General features: G+C 58.7%; 3 protein-coding genes across 10 annotated transcripts in view; 1 reads left to right on the top strand and 2 right to left on the bottom strand.

Annotated features, from left to right (window-relative positions):
* Window positions 1–1,226: 1,226 nt before the first annotated feature.
* On the bottom strand, window positions 1,227–8,174 carry LOC141946923 (uncharacterized). Its single transcript, XM_074877332.1, has 5 exons — window positions 7,936–8,174; window positions 6,068–6,808; window positions 3,130–3,591; window positions 2,728–2,813; window positions 1,227–2,491 (listed from the first exon to the last, which is right to left on the bottom strand). Exons 1-5 carry the CDS (start codon window positions 8,024–8,026, stop codon window positions 2,417–2,419), a joined length of 1,455 nt encoding a protein of 484 aa, XP_074733433.1. The 5' UTR covers window positions 8,027–8,174; the 3' UTR covers window positions 1,227–2,416.
* LOC141946922 (deoxyribodipyrimidine photo-lyase-like) lies at window positions 3,604–12,204 on the top strand. 3 transcript variants are annotated; one of them, XM_074877329.1, is made up of 11 exons: window positions 3,604–4,129; window positions 5,432–5,552; window positions 8,619–8,889; window positions 9,081–9,226; window positions 9,373–9,555; window positions 9,737–9,895; window positions 10,231–10,429; window positions 10,519–10,671; window positions 10,950–11,071; window positions 11,168–11,323; window positions 11,480–12,204. In XM_074877329.1, exons 2-11 carry the CDS (start codon window positions 5,445–5,447, stop codon window positions 11,672–11,674), a joined length of 1,692 nt encoding a protein of 563 aa, XP_074733430.1. In that variant the 5' UTR covers window positions 3,604–4,129; window positions 5,432–5,444; the 3' UTR covers window positions 11,675–12,204. The 3 variants fall into 3 exon arrangements, with proteins under 3 accessions (XP_074733430.1, XP_074733431.1, XP_074733432.1); XM_074877330.1 differs by lacking the exon at window positions 3,604–4,129 and having other exon boundaries at window positions 4,799–5,552; window positions 11,168–11,327; window positions 11,520–12,204; XM_074877331.1 differs by lacking the exon at window positions 3,604–4,129 and having other exon boundaries at window positions 4,799–5,622; window positions 8,619–8,741.
* Window positions 12,205–12,652: 448 nt separating this feature from the next.
* The window catches only part of RUBCN (rubicon autophagy regulator), a 32,904-nt gene continuing 22,656 nt past the window's right edge, over window positions 12,653–22,900 (bottom strand). For all 6 annotated transcript variants that reach the window (XM_074877328.1, XM_074877322.1, XM_074877324.1 and 3 more), the window contains 9 exons: window positions 20,304–20,364; window positions 19,166–19,298; window positions 18,685–18,830; window positions 18,256–18,320; window positions 17,443–17,681; window positions 16,980–17,041; window positions 16,627–16,780; window positions 16,167–16,260; window positions 12,653–15,275 (listed from right to left, as the gene is read on the bottom strand). In XM_074877328.1, the coding sequence (XP_074733429.1) occupies window positions 15,112–15,275; window positions 16,167–16,260; window positions 16,627–16,780; window positions 16,980–17,041; window positions 17,443–17,681; window positions 18,256–18,320; window positions 18,685–18,830; window positions 19,166–19,298; window positions 20,304–20,364 (1,118 nt within the window). In that variant the 3' untranslated portion in view covers window positions 12,653–15,111. The remainder of the gene's footprint in view (window positions 15,276–16,166; window positions 16,261–16,626; window positions 16,781–16,979; window positions 17,042–17,442; window positions 17,682–18,255; window positions 18,321–18,684; window positions 18,831–19,165; window positions 19,299–20,303; window positions 20,365–22,900) is intronic.

Below are 22,900 nucleotides of genomic sequence, written 5' to 3'. Positions count from 1 at the left end.
AGTGTGAGCTGGGCTATAGCCACCGGCAGGGGTGAAGGGGAGGGGGGCACTGGAAGGGACACCTGAATCACAAGGGACCTGAGACACATGCCCCGTGATGCTGCTGGGCCCTCCGAAGGTGACAGTCCTGCTGGGCGCAGGGTCTGCTCCTTCGGACAATGCTGATAGATGGGAGCAAGCTACTAGTGAAGAGGCTGAGAAATTATTCACGGACTTGAAGAGCAGTGGGACCCAGATCTGACCTCCCAGGGCCCCCTCCAGTCAGGGGTCCATGATAGTCAAACAGCCATGGGGTGAAGGTGGTGGCCAACATCCTCAAGGGTGGCAGGCACAGACAGCATGGGCAGTGTCAGGAGCTTGTCAGAGCTCTGTGTCCCCAACACCCTGGCAGTGCCCACCATCCCCATGGCAGCCATGTCCCATTCTTCTCCCTCCCAGGCTGGGGGGCAGAGGGGCTTAGTGGCACCGGAGCATCTCCTCCCCCTACCAGCCCCCAACCACAATAGTGGTGGAAGGCAGCCATGCCAGCAGGGAACAGCAAGTGCCCCGGTCACCTTTTCATCCCGGCACTTCAGGACCTTTTCCTCCTTTTGTGACGCAGTTTGGCTCCATTACCCCAGCCTTGGCCCCTGGCCATGTCCCAGGGTCTGAAGTTATGGATTCAACAGCTGCAGAAAGCAGCCCAGTGGGATGTGGCGTGGGAGGACTCTTGGCCCAGCTCCACAGCGTAGGCAGAGCACGAGGATTTCTTTCCCAGAACCCCACCAGGCATTCAGCATGGGGACCCATACCAGCAGGCTTTGCCCCATTCCCCAGCTCCCTGCCCAGGTGATAAGGGATCTCTCTCAGTGCCTATGGCTCCAACAAGCCCCCAAAAGCCAGGCAGCATCTTTGAGAGCAAAGAGGCAACCCTGGGGTGCAAGGGGCATCCCAAATGGGAGCATCCTGATGTGCTGCCTGGGCTCAGCCTCCAGCCTCAGCCCAGCCTCTCCCAGCCCCAGCGAGCTGGCAGGCAGCCGGGTGATCCCAGGGTGTCTTTCCCCATCCTGTCCGGTTGCTGGCTTCTTCCCAGCTATGTGATAACTCACGGAGCCCGGGAGCCATCCCCAGGTTTGGCATCCCACAGCTCCATGTGCCCCCTCCCAGCCCTCCCTGTGCCGGCGTGGCGCAGGCTGCCAGCAAGGAGCAGCAATCAGCCGAAAATAACCCCTGACGAACAACACAACTATTTTGCTAATTATTTCAGTTTTCAATCTCCTGGTGAGGTGACTTGTTTAGGCTAATAATTGCTTCGGTTGGATTTTATCTGGCTAATTAATCAGTTAATAAATGACTTTGCTGCAGGGGGACAGACGCTGCGGCCGTCTCCTTAGCTGGGGACTGGAAAAAAACAGGGAAGGAGCACAGCCCACGGGATTTCCACGGCCCCATGGTGCACACAGCTGCCCTGGCAGCTATGGGGTGTCATGGGGCCGAGAGCACCAAAGTGGGGACCCCCAGCCTGTCAGGGTGCCAAGCTGTCCTTGGGAACTTCTGCAGTGGCCCCTGCCAAGAGGGGACAGCCCTAAAGGCCATCTCTCTGCTGCGAAGCTTTTGGGATTCATGTGGTTTCCCTTGCCAGTACCTCTGCTAGATGGTGAAGCTGAAAACTGAGGAAGGCAACTAGGAGAAAAAAGAAGCCATCTTTGCCACGGAAAGTGTGGGATTTCCCTCTGCTGCTCAGCCCATGTTGGCAGGAATGTGTCAGCAATACCGCAGGTGAGCCGGGGAGAGCTGGTGTGCAGGGCTCTGTCTTCACTCGCCCTCTGCGCTGCGCTCGCCCTCTGGGCTCAGGAGCTCAGCCCAGGACTGGGCTCAGGCAGGATAGGGGAGCTCTTTTCCTCTCCTGCCTCCTGACCAGAGCCACCCCAGGCTCCATCTTGGCCCACTCTGGATGTGAAGCTGCCATGGAGCATCTCTTGAAGACCTTGGGCACCGCAGCCTCCCTGGGTTGCAGACTTCAAATGTCACCAGTGCTGACACCAAGTGCCCTGGGCACAACAGTACTGGGGGCTCCAGGTCTCCTTTCTCTCATCCATCAGTCCCCAGGGTGGCTTTTGTGGCCCAGTCCTTGCAGGGTCCCCTCCTCCCAGCCCCCCAGCAGCAGTGGGGGGGGGTCCCACTGTGGGAGCTGGGTCTGGTGCAGGATGGTGGGATGACTCAGGCTCTACAGACAGGTCGTGGGAAAGGGCAGGGGCACCCCAGCCCATGGAGGGCACTGGGGCTCATGTGAGGGTGCGCAGTGAAGGATGGGGGGTCCCAGGTTCAAGGGGAGCTGTACAGGTTACCCCAATGGGCTGCACTGCCATGGAGTAAGGAGCTGGGAGCAGAAGGGAACAGAAGTCTGTGTGGGTGCCGGTCAGGCGAGGAGCAGCTGTCAGGTCCTCCTGTGCCCTCGCCACCCCACCGCCAGGCCAGCACACGGGAACGCTGTCTGCAGGTACCTGCGGAGCTGCGGGGAGAGAACAGCTGTCAAACCGTGTCGGAGAGGGTCTCCTACCCCCACTCCCCACCTAGCAGGGGCCTGATCCTGGACCACAGCAGCCAAAGGAGGGTCTCCCCTACATCTGAAAGGGCTCTGGGTGACATTCAATGCAAGTTCCCCTCCTGCTGGCTACGGGACCCTCCCTGGCTGGCTGGACCATGGCTGTCAGATGCAAAGTGGCACCCCCTCCTGGCACACTTCACCTGGGACAACAGCAGCTCCTGCACCGTGGTATTTCCCAGGTCCAGGGGGACTGTTAGCCGCAGCGACAGGAAGAGGTAAGATGCACCTAGGGACAAAAAATGTGGCTCAAATTATTGCCTTTGAACCTTGGGCTGCGCCAAAGGATCCAGGGGTCTCTCCCCAGGATTGCTGGCACAGACACAGGGCCTCCTCCCAGGTTAACCATGTCATGGACACCCTACACTGTCAGAAGAACAACCCTCCACCAGTACAGCAAACCACATGTCCCACAAAGCATCAATGGCCCTGTATTGAGACCATGGCAAAAGCAGTGGGGCTCCAGGACCCTCTGCACTGGTCCCTGGAAGCCCAAAGCCATCAGTGCTGGGGCAGTGGCAATGCCCACGGGGCACTGCACTTACTGGTGTTGGACGTGGAGGTGGGGCAGACCGGCAGCGTTGTTGGCAGGTCTGCAGGGGTGCTGACGGTCCCAGATATTGTTGGGGTGCTTGGTGTCAGCCCCATCGTCATGGTGGAGATGCCAGGGGTGATCCTAGACGTGGTCCTGGATGACTGGCTGGGAGCGGGGTTGCTCCCAGGGACTCCTGTGCTGATAACAGGGGTGTCTGTGGTGTCTGCCAGGGTTGTCAAGGGCTCAGCCGAAGCAGCTGTCGGTGCTGGTGCAGAGGGAGGTGAGGCGCTGCTGATCCCCGAGGATGTGCTGGACCTCTCCAGGGTGGAGGCTCCCATTTCAGGGCTGGAGGGAGGGAGGGTGCCTGTGGAGGTGGAGTTGGTGGTGGGCAGCAGCGTCGAGGTCTCCACAGATGTCAGGGAGGTAGGGAAAGTTGAGGACACGGTTGCTGTCACATCTGTGGTGGTGGTCCCTGCAAAGAGATTGGAGAATGAGGTGTGCAAGGGCTGGCCGTGAAAGGCTGAGACCATGGCTGTGCTGGGGATGGTGCAGCATCACCACCACCATGAGCTCCCCGAGTTATGCAGGGCTACACATCAACCATGGAGCACTAGGAGTGGGGATTTACTGTCCTGCATGGATCAAGCATGTGAATGCCCTGTATGGACATCAGCAAGGCAGGCTGTGTAAATCCCCCTGGCTGACAAAGCAGGAACAAGCCATGGGCGTAGTTGATCTTAGGGCAGAAACTCCTGTAGGCACCAGCACTAAGACCTGTTCCACCACCTTCACCCATCCCTGGAGGAAGTCAGACAAACCCGCCCGACAGGAAGAGCCCTGCAGGAACTGGTGACCGTGAGACAGGCTGGAACTGCAGCAGCAGCAGTTTACACAAACGTCCCTGCTGCAGATAGTCAGGAACTGATAGCACTGGATGTAAATAATGGCAACGGGGGAAGCAGCCCCACGGAGGGGGGCCATAGAGGAACAAATCCCAGCTTGCACACTGGGTGAGTTGTTAAGAGACATGCTGTGACCCACGAAAGCTCTGGGGGGAGGGTTGAAGGATGCAGGAAGGCTGTCCTCTCTGCCCACATGGATCCCATGCCAGGGCAGTGTACTGCCCCTGGGGAAGCCCAGGCATCTGTAACCCTCTCCAAAAGATGCACAAAACAGCCTGGCTGCCCAGGCCTCTGTCAAAGGTGCTTGTGAGGTGGTGGCTTTGAGATGCCAGGCTGGATTCCCCAGTGATCCCAGCACAAACCCAGTGAGTCTGGGGCTCTGCTCACATGGGGATGGGGAACAAAGGCACAAGCTGATGGCTGCTTTCAGCCAACCCCACCAGAAACTCCCACAGCCTCCCAGCAGCCGCTCCCTCCCTGAGCTGCTGCAGGCAGCAGCTGGTTAAATAATAATGCAGAGAAGGGCAAAGGTCTGGTCCCAGCCCATGCTGGGGTGGGTGTCTGCACTGAAGGGCCTCATCCTCACACAGAGGAGGAGCTGTAAGTCCACCTCTGCTTCCCATTTAGCAAACAGCAAACTGCACCCTCAGTGTTTCACCCACCGCACCCCACAAACACCTGCTGGAGGCGAAGTACCCCCCCACCCTGGGGAATGACGCGCCCCCCTCGCCACCCACCCCACAGAGAGCACCCCATCCCGCTCAGCCCTTACCCAGCGTGAGGTGCAGCACGGCGAGGCTGGTGAGGCTCAGCAGCAGCAGGGGCAGGGGCAGCGGCAGCCCCCCTCTCTGCCTGACCATGTCCAAGCAAGCAGGAGCTGATGCCCCCCTGCAGGCACCACTCCGAGAGCTCACCATAGCCCTGGCAACTGGGGTATCTGGGTCTCCTTTGACCGGCAGAGAAGGAGAATCCAGGTGGGTCCTTTTACTGCCCAGGTGCTGGCAGCGAAGTGGGGTGTTCCACCCGACACAGACACTCCAGGGATGGGCGCAATGCCGAGCAGACATCAGCTGCACGGCTGGACCCAGAGCAGCCAGGAGCCACAGGCAGGGCAGGCCAGCAGGGCCACCACTGCAGCAGACCAGGTCCCTGCAGCTGGGGACCGTGCTGTCCTCTGCCTGCTGAGGGGACGGTGACAATGGGAAAAAGCCCAGGGAAGCAGCTGGACTGCCTGGGACCGTCCCTGTGCTCCGCCACAGGGGTGGTGTTCGGTGGTGGCTCCCAGCACCAACGCCCTTGGGAGACAACAGCCTGCTCTGTCTAAGCGCGAGGAACTGGCCGAGAGAACAGGGAGCGCTCAGGAAGGGCGTGCTCCAGGCTGAGGGTTTGTCCTCTGGGCTGTCTATACAGGCATCACTTCCCCATGTCACAGCATGTCACGGCTGAAACACTGCTGACAGCCGGAGCTGCTTCCTTCTCGTCAGGGTCAGGGACAGGACCAGTCGGAGGCTCCTGCAGGCACTGGGCCAAGGTACAGGAGCTCCGCAGCAGACAGGCACACCAGAGGACTGCCAGGGCACAGCCACCCTGCTGCTGTACAGGTGGGGCGCTGCCAGGGTACAGGCGCAGAGGGCACTACCGGGGTACAGGCATTCTCCTGGGGTGCTCTCATACTGTAGGCTGCCCAGGAAGGGGCACTGCCAGGGCACGGCTGCCTGGGGGGACTACCGGGGTACAGTCACACTCCCACGGGCACAGCCACACAGCCAGGGTACAGCTGGGGTACAGCCACACCGCTGGGGTACAGGCATGCAGCAGCACCACCAGCGCAGCAGCCCCGCTCGGCAGCGTGGGGTGTGAGGGAGCTGGCAGCCCGGCCGGGGCACGGGGAGTGGCGTGGGGCCCACCCGCTGGCCTGCAGAGCCTAGATACGCGGCGGCCACCCCCGGGTGAAGTAGCCTGGTGCCTGGCAGGAGCAGGACGGGAGATCCCACGGGGGTTTGTCACCCTGCCCCTGTCCCCCGGGGACCCTGTGGCTGCACTCACCCGTGGTGGCACCGGGGGTCTCAGGTGCTGTCAGAGTGGAGGTATCAGGAGTGGTCCCAGCCAGCTGGCTGGGGATGGGGGTGCTTCCCGGGATCCCTGTGCTTGTAACGGGGGTGGCCATGGTGTCTGATGTTGTCAAGGGCTCATCCGAAGCAGCTGTCGGTGCTGGTGCAGTGGGAGAAGAGGCGCTGCCGGTCCCTGGGGATGTGCTGCCCAGCGGCATGGTCATGGCTGGCCCTTGGTGGGTGCTGGTACCAAGTGTGGTGCCCACCCAGGTGGAGGGGAGAAGAGTAGAGGTGGGGGGAGGCAGCATGCTCGTCTCGACTCCAAATGAGCTGACAGCCAGGGCCGTGCTGGTCCCCACAGACGTGATGATGGTCGTCTCCTCGCAGTTAGGTGTTGTGGCCATGAGGGCTGGATCTGGGATGCCACTGGTGAGCCCCAGCACTTTTGGGGGGGGGTCAGGCTGCACCATGGTGTCGACAGGCAACCCAGGAGTGCTGTGGGCTGCGCTGCCCCTTGCCTGCGGTGCAGGGATGCTGGAGGCTGCCGGGCTGCTGCCCCGAGGTGTTGCAGCGCTGACTGTGAAGGCGTCTGACAGTACCTCTGGGGTGGAGGTTTCAGGGCTGGAGGGAGGGAGGGGGGCTGCGGTGGTGGGCAGCAGTGCCGTGGTCTTTCTGGGTGTTGAGGAAGTAGGGAAAGTCGGGGACATGGTAACTGTCACATCTGTGGCGGTGGTCCCTGCAAAGAGGGGGAGAATGAGGTGCGCAAGGGCTGGCCATGAAAGACTGTGCCCAGGACAGCACAGCATCACCACCACCATGAACTCTCTGGGCTACCACGAGCTCCCTGAGCTACACATCAGCCATGGATTGTCAGGAGTGGGGATTCACCATCCTGCATGAATCAAGCATGTGGATGCCCTGAACAGCAACGAGATCAGCAAGGCAGGCCGTGTAAATCCCCCTGGCTGACAAAGCAGGAACAAGCCATGGGCGTAGTTGATCTCAGGGCAGAAACTCCTGCAGGCACCAGCACTAAGACCTGTTCCACCACCTTCACCCATCCCTGGAGGAAGTCAGACAAACCCGCCTGACGGGAAGAGCCCTGCAGGAACTGGTGACCGTGAGACTGAACTGGTGACTGTGAGATGGGCTGGAACTGCAGCAGCAGCAGTTTACACAAACGTCCCTGCTGCAGAGAGTCAGGAATTGGTAGCACCAGGTGTAAATAATGACAACGGGGGAAGCAGCCCCATGGAGGGGGGCCATAGAGGAACAAATCCCAGCTTGCAGCTCAGAGAGAGTCCTTAGAGATGTGCAGCGACCCACGAAAGCTCTGAGGGGGGTTGAAGGATGCAGGAGGAGGAGACCTATGGCTATAGCTCGAGGCTTGCAGGAGGTACAAGCCTCAGATTTATTCCCTGGGCTCGACTCAACAGTGCTCTTGCTTTGAGTCAAGTGCAAACATCAGGACAGCATTTGGAGTTTTCCAGGCCTATGACATCCTGGTGATGCTGCCATTCGGGCAGGGCCCTTTGGTGCTGCTGGGCAATGTAGCAAAGGCAATGAGCCCAGCAGGGACCGAGGTTCAGCAAGGGGGTCCAGCTGGGACCAAGGTCTTCTTTGCCCGGACAGAGACACAGATGAGAGGCAAAAAAAATAAAGCCAAGCTTGTCGCTCCTGTGTTGCAAAGCGCAGCCCTGTCTGCTCACTGGGACGGGGCTGAGATGTCGGAGAGCAAACAGCACCCCCAGTGTTTCACCTCTGTGGGTGAAGCCACTCCGGGGCCACCCCCCCACCCTAGGGAGCAATGCTCCCCACTTCTCCACCCCCCACGAATAACACCCCATCCCGCTCAGCCCTTACCCAGCATGACATCCAGCACGGCAAAACTCAACAGCAGGGGCAGGGACATCCCTCTTCTCTGCCCAGCCATATCCAGAACCAGCACCCCCATTCCCCGCGTGGGGATGGTGCTAGCGGGGAACTACGCAGCCGAGTGATGGTTGAAAGTGGTCGGAGACGCTTCCTCCTTCCCGGGGGCAGGGAGAGGAGGCACCGGCGGGCACTGCCCCCCCCCTCCCGGGGGCCGGTGCTGCGCCGATGTCCCCGGCGCGCCCACGGGCGCGCCGGGGACATCGACGCAGCACCGGCTCCCGTACGCGGCGGGGGGGGGGGGTTCCGAGGGGATGTCACGCCCCTTTCCACCAAAGACACGCCCATAAACACGCCCCCTTAGAAAAAAATAACCAAACCAAACGAACAACAACAAAAAAAACCCAAAAAACCACGCCCCCGGCTTGTGTAACACCCGGAGAGCCGCGTGGCTGCCAGGTAGGGACCGGGAACCGGGACCGGGAATCCCGACCAGGGCCCCCGGGAGTGGATTAGGGACCGGTATGGGCAGGGCACGGGGATCCCCGGGCACCGGGAGCGGACCGGGAACCGGGATGGGCAGGGTACCAGCATCTCCCGGGCGCTGGGGGAGGAGCGGGGACCGGGATGGGCAAAGCACCGGGAGCTCAGTGCGGTTCCGTTTCCCCTCGCAGCGGTCCCACGCAACCACGCTGCTCCGGGCAGTGCTAAAAATGCGGCGGGGACAAGGGAAACGAAAGGCCGAGGCCACGGAGCTGCCACGCGTGTCTCGGAGGAGGAAGGAGGAAGAAGAGGAGGTGCGGGAGGCCCGGCGGAGGGCGGCCCCATCAGTGCGAGAGTTCAAGTACAACAAAAAGCGGGTTCGCCTCGTCTCACGGGGCTCAGACCTGAAGGATGATGCTCGGTGCATCCTTTACTGGATGTCCCGGGACCAGCGGGTGCAAGGTGCGAACCAGCTGGTGGAGGGGGCCGGGAAGGGGAGCTCCAATGAGTGGCAAAACCCTTGGTCCTTTCCCACGGTAGGCCTTGGAGCTTGTCCCCCCTCTGCACGGGGGACTGGGGGGATTCCTCTTGCAAAACCCCATATCCATCCCCTCATCATCCCCCCAGCACTGCCCCGTGTGCTTTCTTCCCAGATAACTGGGCTTTCCTCTACGCCCAGCGCCTGGCCCTCAAACAGGAGCTGCCTCTGCACATCTGCTTCTGCTTGGTGCCCAAATTCCTGGATGCCACCATCCGCCACTACAATTTCATGCTGAGGGGCCTGCAGGAGGTGGCTGAGGTACAGCCGCCCAGGGGATGCCCTCGCTGGGTGGGACAGGGCTCCTGGGGAAGGGGGGAGGCAGATCCATCCCTTCAGTGGATGGTGGTGGGATGGGGACTGAAGAAGCATGAACCATCCTATAGCCCTCTCCCCCCTCGCTGCAGGAGTGCGCAGAGCTGAACATCCCCTTCCACTTGCTGCTGGGCTATGCCAAGGACGTGCTGCCTGCATTTGTGGTGGAGCATGGAGTGGGTGGGCTGGTGACAGACTTCTGCCCCCTCCGCCTCCCCCGGCAGTGGGTGGAGGATGTCAGGGAGCGGTTGCCAGAGGATGTGCCCTTTGCGCAGGTGGGTGCCTGCGCTGTGGGAGAGGAAAACTCTGGCTGGTGAGACATGGGAGAAACTTATCTCCTGTATTTTGCACCTGCAGAGGTGTGCTGGAGTTCCCAGAGCAGGGAGCATGTGTGTTATGTCATTGGGACTGTTTGTTTCTCCTGTTCACACTCTCCTCCATGGATTTGCTTCCCAGGTTGATGCCCACAACATCGTGCCCTGCTGGGTTGCCTCCCCCAAGCAGGAGTACAGTGCCAGGACCATCCGGGGCAAGATCCACACTCAGCTCCCAGAGTTCCTCACCGAGTTCCCCCCCGTCATTCGTCATCCATATCCCCCCTCCTGCCCAGCAGAGGTACCAGCAAGGAGACACCTCCATACCCACTCACAGCCAGTCCCAGAGAGTTTCACAGCTGCTTGGTGATTCTGGGAGGGGATGGCAGGGGATGGGGACAGTGACCTGCCTGAGGTCACGCACAGGTAGTGTGGAGGTGGGGATACCCTGGGGTCGGGAGGTTCCTACCTAATTCATTCAATTCCCAATTCTGCCATGCAGGGCTGGTTAAGAGGAGAAGGGTGACATGAGCTGGGGAATTGCTGGTTTGGGGACATCCAGGGGATGTAACACTCAGGGCAGCTCTGGCTGAAGAGTGTCTGCAAATGCACTCATGCTGCTTGGTCGCCGTCCAGCCCATCGCTTGGGAGGCCTGTTATTCCAGCTTGCAGGTGGACCGCACGGTGAAGGAGGTGGAGTGGGCAACCCCTGGCACGGCTACAGGGCTGGCTGTGCTGCAGTCCTTCATTGCAGAGCGGCTGAAATCCTTCGGCTCCCACCGGAATGATCCCAACAAGGCAGCGCTCAGCAACTTGTCCCCGTGGTTCCACTTCGGTGAGTGTCCCAGGCTTCCCGCTCTGCAGCAGGACCAAGCACAGTGGCTTGGACTGGCAGCCTGAGTTGCTCCCTTCCCATATCCCCAGGTCAGGTTTCCACCCAACGAGCCATCCTGGAGGTGCAGAAGCACCGGGGCAAGTACAAGGAGTCGGTGGATGCGTTCATAGAGGAGGCCGTGGTGCGGCGGGAGCTGGCTGAAAACTTTTGTTACTACAATGAGAACTATGACAGCGTGCAAGGTAGCACCCAGGGTCGGGTGAGCAACACTGGGGGCTGGGCTGGTACCCAGCTGGTCACCCCCACTTGGCAATCCCATTTCTGCTAGGAGAGGGGCTGTGGGGACACTAATGTGCCACCATTTGGTACCTTCTGGAGGTAGGACAGGAGCTGCAGATGCCCTCTTCAAGGCTGGTGCCTCCAGGGCACAGTACCCTCAGTAGCCCAACTCTCCATCCCTTCCTCGGGGCCCTGCAGGAGCGGGTTGCTCAGCATTGCTCCTCATCTCTCTTGCTCACAGGCGCCTACAACTGGGCACAAACCACCCTGAAGCTCCACGCCAAAGACAAGAGGCCTTTTCTCTACAAGCTGCAGGAGCTGGAGCAGGGGGCCACACATGATCCGCTCTGGAATGCTGCCCAGGTAGTGCCCTGCATCTTGCTTGCAAAATGCTGAGCCTTTTCCTGAGGGGGAGAGGTGAGCTGGCACGGACCGACCGCTGTGGCTGTCTCCCCCCAGCTCCAAATGGTCCGGGAGGGCAAGATGCACGGCTTCCTGCGGATGTACTGGGCCAAGAAGATCCTGGAGTGGACCCGCTCCCCTGAGGAGGCCCTGCAGTTTGCCATCTACCTCAACGACCGCTACGAGCTGGATGGCAGGGACCCCAATGGATACGTAGGCAAGTTACAGGATAGGGGAATGGGGAAGGGGGGTCTTACAATGGCCAAGGCTGTGCGGGGGCAGGGGGGTGCTCTCTGCAGACAACCCAGCCCATGCTCCAGCCCATCCTCTTTGCACCCACATCCCACCTGCTCTCTGGTTGCCTCCGAGCAAGGGGGAAGAGCTGAAGCTCCATCCCCACACCTGGCAGGCTGCCTCTGGTCCATCTGTGGCATACACGACCAGGGCTGGGCAGAGCGGGCCATCTTTGGGAAGATTCGCTACATGAACTACGCCGGCTGCAAGCGCAAGTTCGACGTAGGCCAGTTCGAGCGTCGTTACGCCCCTCGCACGCCCTCCCAGTGATGGGCACAGCATGCCTTGAGATTGCTCGTGCCCCTCTATGCTGGGGGCAGATGCACCTTTGCCAAGGCGCCAGCTTGCACCTTACACCCCGGCCAGGATCACCCCAGTGCTGTTGGAGGGCTCACTGTAACGGCAGCAAGCTCCAGGGTTTTGCAGGTCTCTTTTCTGTGCCATCACCCCCTGCTTGAGCTGCTGTGCTGAGGCAGCTGCCAGAGCCCCGCGGGTCTGTGCAGGGCCCTCCTTCTGCCACGAGTTTGCTGGCAGCTGCCAGAGCCCATCCACAGCGTGCCCATGCCTGCCAGAAACCTCTTCTACAACCACTGTGCTCAGCAGTAAGTCCAAGTCGCTGCTGCTGCTGCTGCTAACCACAGCTTGGATTTAGGCTGAGCAGGGCTTTTCTGGGGAAAAGCCCCCAGAAACTGGCTCCTCATGCTGTGCTGCCCCCAGGGAAGCCCTGCTTCACTCCACGCAGAGGCAGCGCTGCGCTGGGCTTGCACACGCATCTTTCAACAGTTGTTTTACAGTTTGTATCTCCTGTGTCTGTGGTGTTTATGGGGCAATGCACGACACTGCTGTGAGGGGAGGGCTGGGCTGCGTGGGTCAGGGATGCAAGCAGGGATGGGGCAGCCAAGGCCATGCCCCTGGGCTGCTCTGCCAGCGGCCAAGGCAGGCTCGGGAAGGGGACAGGCATTACAGAGCCCCTTGCTCGGTGGCTTGTACCTCCTGCCCCAAGCCCAGTGGGCAGTTTGCAGGGGGAGGCCACAAACCAGATGGGTTTAGTCAAGGGGTGGTGACAATAACCCCCTCCCAGTGACATCTGGTGATGCATCACCAGTTGCACAAGTTCTGGCCCCTGCCATCAGCCCCTGCACCCTGCTCCCTCCCTGCCCCAGGGGCCAACAGGCATGGCAGCACTGACCCCAAGGTGGGGGATACACACTGTTACCCCACCTGAAATGATGCCACAACACAGCTAGGCCCCTTATTAACTTAGTTTATTAGGGACGGCATTTTTGTCGCTGTGCTGTGCAATAGTCCCGCGCAGAGGGCTCCAGCTGGCGGCCAGGGCAGCCCCTTGCTCTCCCTTACAGAGCTCACTGCCTTGGCCAGTTCCAGCGTTACTCGTAGCAGTCAGCGCTGGGCAGCAGTGTCAGTGCTGGGCACAACCCCGCCCTGGAGACCTCCGCCGGGTTTACAAGTCCCGCTGCTTCCAGACAAAGTCCGTGGCGGAGGGTGGAAACCACAAATAAGCCAAAATCCTTTCCCTCTTCTCTAAATGTACTCAGTGCTTCTAGAAAGGGACGCGGGCAGCCTCTCAGCTGCTGTCCCAGGACATTAAAGTGCTTCAAACAAAAAAGGGTGGATGGAGGTGTGCTGCTGAGGCAGCTCCAGGGAAGGGGGTGCCAGCTCCGGGCAGCAGCAGGAGGGCTGGGCTCGGGGTTGGGGACAGGCAAGACCAAGGCAAACCAGCGTCTGGCAGCCCCAGGGCTTGCAGAGATGGAGATTGAGGGGGAGAGCAGCTGCTCCCCTGGGGAAAACAAGCAGAAGCAAGACAGGAGGAGGCAAAAACCCCAGGGGAAGGGCGTGGGGAGCTGAACACCCTTTCCCAGGCTAGATCCTGGTTTTGCCAGGATGCCGCAGAGCAGGGGGAGAGATGCTGCCATGCAGCAGCCTGGCCCCCAGTAGTGAGGCTTGTGCCACCCTCCCCGACCAAGCCCTGTGGCCACCTCTCCTGGTCGCAGCCTCTCCCCTCGCCCCAACCCTGCTACCCCTGCAGGGACAGCCCACGAGTGGCCACAGCCCAGCCTCAAGCCAGGGTCCACGCTGCAAGAGCCATTGCCCCTAGATGCCTTCTGCCAGTGTATCGCTCCCCGGTCCCTCAACACCCTTCTCGCACGTACACAGGCCACAGCGTCCTTCCAAACACCCCCCTGCCCATGTGAGTGCTGGACACTCCCCCGTGCAGTGGACTAAAGCATCCCCCTGCGGTGCGGAGGCAGCTCCTTGCCTGACCGCTAGTCCCGGGGCGCAGAGCTCACCCTGTACCACCGGGTCCGATCCTGCGGAGCCGTCGGTCACAGCAGGCAGCTCTGCATCGGCGAGAGACCAACCCTTTGCAACGTCCCAGTGCCAAACCCCTCTCCCTCACGCACCCCCCACTGCAAACAGGCTGCCTGGCCACTCCACTGCACCGCAGCCGGGAAGCCTCGAGGCTTTGCCTGGCTCAGGGACCCTCTTCCAAGGGGAGCAGGAGATCTGCTGGAGGAGGGGACACCTGGCAAACACCAGCCCCATCCAGGGGTGAGGAACCAGGAGCAGGACAGCGCTGGAGATATTATACCAGTGAGTCCCAAGCAGATCGCATGTCCCCTGAAGAGGCATTTCAAGCAACACCTCCTTGGGGGGGAACACACAGTTAAAAATACAAACAACCGCATTAAAAAAATAAAACCAAATCCAGCAGATTAAAAAACAAAAGCCCAACCTAAAAGAACAAATTGACATGGAGGCTCAGAGGATGCAGCCGGAGGGCTGAGCCTTCACCCACATCCTGACAGGTCTCAGGCAGAAGGCAGCTGCACCCTTAGAGGAGGACGTGTTCTCCCCCAGGATGACAGACCAGCAGCATGAGGAGGAAGCAGGGTTGGAAGCCTCACTCAGTGCATCCTCCAGCCATGGGGATCTGCCTCAGCCAAAAGCCTGGCAGCACCAGTCCCCTTGTGCGGTGCTCCAGGGGCAATGCCCCTCTGCAGCACAGGCTGCAGGCAGAGGGCAGGGAAAACAGGTCAGCACAGATAGCACAGGGAGGCAAGGCAGAAACCTGGCATTTTCATCACTGCCACCTCTTCTGCTCTGATCCCAGAATGAGAGCAACTGCTCTCCGGCAGTGTCCCAAGCCAGATTTGAGAAAGGGAGATGTTAACTGTACAACCAACCCCAAACCCCCACCCTCCCTCCATGCACATAACCCCCAGCAGCAGGACAGGGGATCGGAGGACTCAGAGCTGATTCCCCCCTCCAAGGAGCAAGACGTGGCCAGAGCTTCCTAGTATACAGCTGATGAGCAGCAAGTGCTGACCCCGCAGGCGACCCCGCCGGGGAGCAGGGCACAGGGACTGGCAGCACAGCCCTGCCTAGTCCAGCACAAACAACTGCTGGGAAAAGGCCCCTGATCTGCCTGCAGGACAGGCAGCAGCAGCTGCCTTTCCCCAAGCAAAGGCATCGGGGATGCGAGTGGTACCTGGAGCAGACCCAGATGATGGAAGATGCCCCTTCCCCAGTCCAGCACTACTGCACGGGGGAAAACAGATCCCTTCAAGACAGCGCTCCAGGCCTCCCGACAGTCCTCCTCATCTCCAGTCCACGGGGCTCAGTCTCTGGTGACAAAGGCCACGCATGTAAATAAACCCACAATCTGCTCCTCCGCTGCAACGTGCTCATGTGGCTGCCACTGCCTCTGGCTGCTCCAGCTCGTCTTCGTAGTCCGAGACGTAGGACTCCATGCTCTGCTTGGCCAGCAGCTCTCTCCGGGCTTGAAGCCGCTCGCAGCGGGGACAGCGGGTGGATTTGAAGCAGGATTTGTGGTAGCAGGCTTTGCACTCTGTGGGGGAAAGCATGGCTGAGAGCTGGCAGGGTCTGACACAGACTGCCTGATGCTCCACACCCTGGGGAGCGATGCTCCACCAGGCTTGTCCAGGAGGACATTTCAAACCAAAGCTGTGGCAGAACAAGCACCAGAAGCAGGGGTCCAGCACCGCTCTGGAAGCAGCAAGAAGTCATGCTGCAGGGTCCCTGCACTGGCTTGCAAAGCCTTTGGGAGCACAGGTGGGAGGTTTCCTGCTCCGCACAAGGTCCCTCCCCAAACTTTCCTGATTCTCCAGGGAAACAGTGACTCTGCCCCAAGTTTTCTCTGGCACTGCTCCTGCCAAACCAAGGCTTGCAAGTTGTCAGGAGCCATTTCAAGCCAGTCCAGAGGTTGGTCCCAAGCTGCAGGGCCAAGCTCTGCTTGGCCATTAGACTGGGCGTTATCGAGGATGACTCCTGAAGAGGCCTGGGGATTTCTTGGCAGGCAGGAAGGGCACATAGACAAAGTCTTCAGGCTCTCTCTGCTCTACAAGGTCAGCTCCAGCTATCCAAGCAGTGGCAGGGAAGCTGCGTGCAGGCTGCAACCTGTCCCGTAACCACAGCAGAAGGGAAGCCACAACTCTCAGACACCTGCTCACTGCAGTCACGACCCAACTGCCTGCTGCTGCCGGGGCAGGCAGCACACAGCACGGTCAGGAAGGGACCTACATGCTCCACCACACCAGCAGCTCTGGCCAAACACTGTTATAATGCTGCTCTGCTGCTGTGGCAGTGTGGTGCAGAGAGGAACACTGGTCTGTCTGGCTCTGGCTCTGTACCTCTTGCTAGTACAAATGTCACTCAAACTGGACGCAGACTTTGGTGGCCCCAGGGTCTGTCCCCTCCCTGTTTCTCCCCAGCATCTCACCTTCACATGTCCTGCACTTGTTGAGCTCAAAGGGGAAGATGATGTCACCCTCATTCTGGCAGAACTCGCAGATGAAGCCTTTGGCTTGGCACAGCTGGAAGAAGAAAAGGTGAGGAAAAAGCAGCTAAATGCTCCTCATCTCCCTAGCAAGCAGGGCAGGAGGCAGAGTGGAAGGGGGACAGCAGGACATGGTGCCCTGCCCTAACCATGTGGGACAGCTCTTCCCCAGCATGGAGCACAGCAAGGCAGAATCAACATGTGTCAGGGGTGGGGGAGAGCCAAAATGGGATAACAAACATCTCATACATGCTGGGTGGAAGCTCTGTGGAGCAGGCAGGAGCAGTTAGCATTGAATCAGTTAATTTGGTGACTGTCCTGCATGTTAAAGGCCTCCCCATCGATTATCTCGCCTGCTCCCAAGGGTGCAGAGCCGTGCAGGAGGCAGGCGAGGAGGCCTTACCATGCACTTCTCGACGTGCAGGCTGCCTGCCTTCAGGAGCTCCATCAGGCGAGGCACCAAGTCCCCTTTCTTTGTGGCGCTGAGGTCGTTCAGCGAGTAGAGGTGCAAATCCTCTGTCAAGTGGCCAGGCACTGCATCGAAGGAGTCTAGGAGGCTGCAAGGACAGGGAAAGCAGTGCTCAGGGCAAAATGACTCCACTAAGCTCACTCTTTCCACTGGTGCTGATTTCTCTCCCCCTCCACTCCCCTCGCCCCCCATTGCTCATTGCACAGGCTGCACAGATCCCCAGTACAAACTGCCACAGGGCAGATCCAGGACAGCAAAACAGCTTCATCTCACAGTCAGGGACTCACTCTTTAGCTAGCCGGCATGTCTTAAACATGTTCTTCATGTGGAAAAGCTGGATTCGCAGCAGCTGGAGAGGAAAAGGGGACACAAGAATCAGTAAACAGAGCACAGTCCTTGGTCAAGCACGTCTGCCCTATTCCCTGCGCTGGTGAAACAACTGCTGCTCCTCAGCTGCTGCTCCTCTGCTACCGAAGTGTTTATACCACGCAGGGCAAAGTGAGCACAACCATCATCACATGCTCCAGGAGATAAACAGAAGCCCAGCTGGACACCAGGCAGAAATTCCTTTTGAAATTCCTGTGTCGCTGGACAAAGAACATGAAGTGAATGGAAACCCACAGTGCTGAGGTTTTAAGCCTCAAAACCTGAAATATCTGCTTCTCCCCAGCTTCCCTGGAATACAGTTTATAATTGGCAGCCACCCACCTCACCCAAACTCCGCTCAGGAAGGCGTGGAAAGGGTCTTACCCACACTTGGTTGAGGGACTTCACTTTCCGGTACAGGGCAGGATTGATATCCTGCACGTTGAAGAGCGGGTCACTCCAGATCTTGCTCAGCAGGTCTTTGGAGAAGTTGCTCACATAGTACTTGCTGAAGTCCCACTTGCGCAGGATGCGGCTGGGAATGACCATCTGGGCGTTCTCGTGGCAGCACTGGCAGAAATACTTCCCCAGGTACTCACAGTACCGCAGCCGCTTGATGTAATCTGGCCAAATCCAGGCAGACACAGAGGTCAGCCGAGGAACGGGCTCTGCCCAACCATATACTGGACTCCCAACATTGCTCAGCATTTCCAACAAACAAGGCAGTCTGTCTTACTGGTACATCCTCCAGCGCCAGAGCACTCAACACTGGGATCTGCAAGCACCCCCACCAACTGCAAAAGCATCTGGGACCAGAGTCCAGTCTCATGCAGCCACGTCTACCTACACGTTCAGCAAAGACGGCTGGTCAAAGACCTCTGCAGCTGCACCCACAGCAGAACCTGTCAGGAGCATTAGGACCCCAACAGATGACTTTGCCTTAGAAGAGTCAACATCTCAGATGTCCTCCAAAGGACAGGCTGGCTGCTCTTTGCCTCCACCAGTCCCGTGACCTTCTGGAGGAGGCTCCTTTGTGGGTGGTCACACCAATGTGCAGGCAGAGCTGACAAAGGCACCACACCATTGCCCCAGTGACCTTGTGCTGAGCTCTGCCACCACCCACCCACTCTGCATCTTCCCACTTGTTCACATGTTTTTCTCCACTCTCCAGCTACAGGTCAGGGTCCCAGCACTCACCAGGATCAGTCCGGATGCCACAGCCTGCACACCTGTAATTCTGCTTGGCCACGGCCACCTTCCTCCTGCCCAGAGACAGAAGACAACATGTGTGAGTCCAGTCCTGATGGCACCTGGCACCACAGGACGGGGGCTGGCACAGGTTTGGATGACAGAGATGGCCACATGCTTTGCCACTTAAGTGTGGACAACAAATCCAAGGGGAAAAGCCCTGTTGTACCCTGGTGCACACCAAAGGCACCAACCACAGGCACCGGCTCCATCTCACAGCACCAGCTGCTGGTGGTGACCACCGTGGATTTACCAGGCTCAGAGCAGGGAAGCCCCAACGGTCAAGCAGGAAGGAAAGGATAATCAACCGTGGTGTTGACAGAAAAGGGTTGGAAAAGGGCAGGTCCCCAGAGAGCCCTCGGCTGTGCAGGTCCTTACGTTGGGGCTGGATGAACATTGAAGATGATCTGTGGTCGTGGTGGGGCCCACTCCAGGTTTCCGCGCACTCGAATCCTCAGCTTGTAGATATCAGCATGTTCTCCATCGTCAGGAGAGATGGGCAGAGAGTCGGGGATGGGCAGGAGCTGGGAGAGGCAGGCAAGAATATCAGATCCCTGCCCGGTACCACAAAGGCAATGCACCTGGCTGGCTTGCCAGAAAGCTGCAGCTGCAGCCCTCTGGAAAACTGCCAGGCACAGAGCTGCTGCTCCAGCTGAATGGGGTGGACAAGGGACGTCCCCAGGGATCTGGGCTCTCTGCTGTAGGAGGCTGCAGTGGCAGAGCCCCGCTCGGCTGCACCCATCTCCACAGCCCAGACAAAATCCCTCCTCCAGCTCCACAAAGGGATCACCAGGACTAGCAAAGCCCCTTGGCAGTGGAAGGTCAAATGCAATCGGTGACCGGGGACTCACACCCCTACCTTCTGTGGGGCGTCATGCTCAGGGACCAGCCACTCCAATTCAGAGGCGGCTGGTAGCTGCATGCCCTCAAACTGCTTCAGCAAGCCCATGGCCACAGCCTCCGCCGAGTTGGAATTGAGGAAGGAGTGGGATCTAGACAACAAAGGGAGTGGTTAGTACTGGGTCTCACGGCTGCACCCTCCTCACAACCCCTGATGTAGATCCCAGTTCAACCCAAAGATGCTCCCTTCAACTCTGGTACATTATTTCTGCACTGCTACACAGGCTTAAAATTGATATACACGATTGATTTCTGTCTTTGCAGCTGCCCCCAAGCAAAGCTGGCTAATGGCACAACAACTATTTAGGAAGACAAGCAAAACATACCGTACTTAACAAAACTTCTACCTGTTTGCAGGGGAAACTGCAAAGCGAGAGCCAGTATCTGTACAAGCCAGAAGGAACTGCTCCCCCAGTATGAACCTACTCAAGAAGCTGCCAAGCACAGACACAGCTTTGTATCTCACCCAACGAGCAGAGGGATCCCCGCATCCCAAAGGGTTTTTGCTTTCAGAGCATGAATGCAGCAGCTGTGCTTAAAACAGATTGTGATTCATGTCCCCACAGCCCCCAACTCTCCACCCCAGGGCAGTACCAGGAAAGGACTGAGCACTTCACATCTAAGCTGCTGCTGCACTGCACAGAGTCTGTGAGCATCGCAGATGCGGTTCCACCTCTGGGTCACAGCACAGCAGTGAGGGTTGGAGAGATGGTGGCAGCACCATGTAGTCTAACAGGCTGTGCCAGCCGAGAGGGGGGAGGCAGGGGAGGCTCAGAGCCAGCAGCAGCAAGCCAGCAGCCAGTCCAGATGCTCCAGGTTGTGCCAGGTCCTCTCCCCAGCCTCTTGCCTACGAGGAGGTATAGGCATCTCTCCTGACACCAGTCCATATCATATCTACCTCATGTGAATATCCTGATCACCCCACGTACTGCTTCCCAAATTTAAGACTAGGACCCAGTGACCCACTGCTAAGTAAAGGGAGGGAGGGAGGGAGGTCCACTCCAGTGCAAAACAGCAGCAGATGCATGTGGAAGAGCAGAGCTGGGCAGGAAGGGGAACTTGGTACCAAGATGTCTCGCCATGAGTTGAAGACGTACATGGACTCCGAGGAGAGAAAGGATTTTCTGCTGGAGTCTGGGTTCCTCTTGATGTCTGCATCTGAATCACAAACAGACAAGGTGGAGCAGATGGGGCAGAGCAGGGGGATACACTCACTTCAAACCAAAGCTTCACTGTAAAACTCATCAAGCTGTTCAAAAGCACGTGAACTACAGCATCAACTTCTACCAGTGGCACTGAGCAGCAAGGAGAGGTGCAGTCTAATCAGTCACCTGTTGGAGTTACAGGGAAAGAACACGGTGGGATGCTGTGAAAACTCTGAGCTTGGAGCTTGGGGGAGACAAGTGGCTGCTGATACAGGTCACCCACCAAGTCCTAGCAGTGACAAGGCCTGAAACAGTACACACGCAGGAGCTAAGAGGGCAGGACAGCAAGGTTAGCAAGAAGGTTTAGTAGCTCTCTACACGCAGTACGAATGCTGCAGGGGATTAGCAATGGGATGCAGAGCCCTTCTCTCTACTTGACCACAACCTGTAGGATCAGACAGTGGCCATGCCACAGCTTGTCAGCAACTGCACAGCGGGGCTGGCAGCCTAAGCCCAGCACTCAGAGACACGTCCGCATCCATGCAGAGAGTGGGCCAGCAGCCATGTGGGCCAGCCCTCTGCAGAGGCCACAGACTCATCTCCCAAGAAGGGAGGGGTCCAAGATACAGTGCAGGACACTGGGATCCTGCTCCCTCCACCCCTCCATCAGGTCCCCAACAGCCCGGGGCTGCCCCACATCCCTCCTCGGTGCCAGCCTCGGGTACCAGGCAGTACCCAGCGGTACCTTCATCACTCATCTTTCTTTCAATCCAGCAGCTTAAATCCTGACAGGAGAATTCATCTCAGTGGTGAAAGGACCATGGGACAGGAGACTCTTCCAGCAGTACAAGGCAGGCAGAAGCAGGCAGAAACGCTGCTTCATTGCAGACAGAATCCCAGCAAAGGGAAGGAGGGCATGCAAGGGGAAAGTACTACAGGTCAGGACAGAAGAGAGGCCAGTGCCACAACCTTCAGCCCAGCAGGTCTCCTGTTTTGTACCTCTGGGGAACTCTAGGAACGGGGTCCACAGTGACCACATGAGCCTCAAACACAGGCTTACAGCTCCCCCTGATCCAGTGGCCCAGTGCCTGGCTAGGGAAGGCACAGCTTGGGGCCCTTGCTCCTCCACCCCAAGCAGGTTGGCTACACAGACCCGCACAGAGCCCATCTGATGCCAGTCAGCCACCAACTGTACACTGAGGCCAAGGGAATCACAGCCCGGCTGAGCAGAGTGCCACCCCTGAACCCCCTCTAGGAAGGGTGGAGCCACCCTGGCAGCAAGTGGAGCAAGTCCCAGTCCTGCCCGTAAATTTACAGACACATGCTAGTGGCGTTCAGCATGGATGCTTGACCCTCCTTGTTTGACATCCATTGCTAGAAACAGGCACAGGAAAGCATCCTAATGCTAAGGAACCTGCGTATCTACATCATGCAAACGGACTTCTAGCTGCAGTAAACAAGGAATTCAAGCACATGTGGCCTCCCAACCACACAGGGCACCGGCCAGACATACCTGCCATGCTCTGGTGCCTTCAGCTCTGTGCAGGAAGGTGCCGCATGGTCCTACACTACGATGAACATGAGCAAACAGCGGGGCACACGCAGCACAGTGTGCTGTGTTATGAGGAGACAGAGCCGGCACACTCAGGCATTGGCATCATCTCAGCGATGGCAGAGGGAGCCAAATCTGACCTTAGGCTCCCATGGGGGCTAGCACTGGGATCCTGCCACCGCTGGCTTCCCAACCTTAACTGCAGACACTCCCCAAAAGCCTCATTACCTGCCCAAAACGCCTCTGCTGCCAATTCTATCACCAAGTGAGACAGTCCCCAGGAAGCTCATGAACAGACCCCAAACCCAAGGACATCACCCCAGCCCCTGTATGCCAGCTTCAGGCCAGGATGAGCCCCCCTGGATTAAACCCCTGGGCTGTAAACACAGGACACAGCAGGGCTGACGGGGAAGCTCTGAGCACCAGCATCTCACCAGCATCTCAGGCAGGAGCAACACGCTGGCACCAAACACCTGACAGGAGAGATCAGCAGCAGCCCACGTAGGCTGTTTCCTTGCTAAAGCAAACAGGGAGCACATGAAGGTTATTTAAATGCAGCCAGCAGATTGGAAGGATTATCTACTAATACTGTAAACAATAAAAACACTAAGCAAGACCTGGCTGCATGTGATCCCGGTGCCCAGGGCCTCCAGTGTGAACAAACTGCCTGTGCCCTGTCTGCTCTCACTACTTCTCCCTCCAGGACTTCTTTCTGGAAGGATTCTTCTCCAAGTCAAGTCTGAGCAGGACGGGAAGGGTTGGCCACAGTTCGGATCAGAGCTATGGCACACCAGCTCTGCCAAGTCAAGCAGGACAACATTCCCAAGGCACCTGGGATGGAGACCTGGTCCCACACTGTAGAGGACTCTGCTCTCATCCAGCCCAGGCTCAGCCTTCAGCAGCTACAGAGCCACAAAGCTGTGCCATCACCCTGCCAAGCCCTACCCCAGGCAAGACAGGTCTTCACCACAGCAGGCACGTTTGGTGTATCCAAAAT

Source organism: Strix uralensis, chromosome 9 (genome assembly GCF_047716275.1).
Source record: "Strix uralensis isolate ZFMK-TIS-50842 chromosome 9, bStrUra1, whole genome shotgun sequence".
NCBI classification, from domain to species: Eukaryota; Metazoa; Chordata; class Aves; order Strigiformes; family Strigidae; genus Strix; species Strix uralensis.
The sequence above is the reverse complement of the archived record's forward strand: the minus strand, read 5'-3'. Positions and strand labels throughout refer to the sequence as shown.

Coding starts and splice junctions, on each gene's coding strand:
- LOC141946923 (XM_074877332.1), bottom strand. CDS start 8,026: ATGGGGGTGCTGGTTCTGGATATGGCTGGGCAGAGAAGAGGGATGTCC. Junction 6,809..7,935: donor CGTGCTGGATGTCATGCTGG/GTAAGGGCTGAG, acceptor CCCTCTTTGCAG/GGACCACCGCCACAGATGTG. Junction 3,592..6,067: donor GACCCCCGGTGCCACCACGG/GTGAGTGCAGCC, acceptor ATCTCTTTGCAG/GGACCACCACCACAGATGTG.
- LOC141946922 (XM_074877329.1), top strand. CDS start 5,445: ATGTCACAGCATGTCACGGCTGAAACACTGCTGACAGCCGGAGCTGCT. Junction 8,890..9,080: donor CCGGGACCAGCGGGTGCAAG/GTGCGAACCAGC, acceptor CTTTCTTCCCAG/ATAACTGGGCTTTCCTCTAC. Junction 9,227..9,372: donor GCCTGCAGGAGGTGGCTGAG/GTACAGCCGCCC, acceptor CCCTCGCTGCAG/GAGTGCGCAGAGCTGAACAT.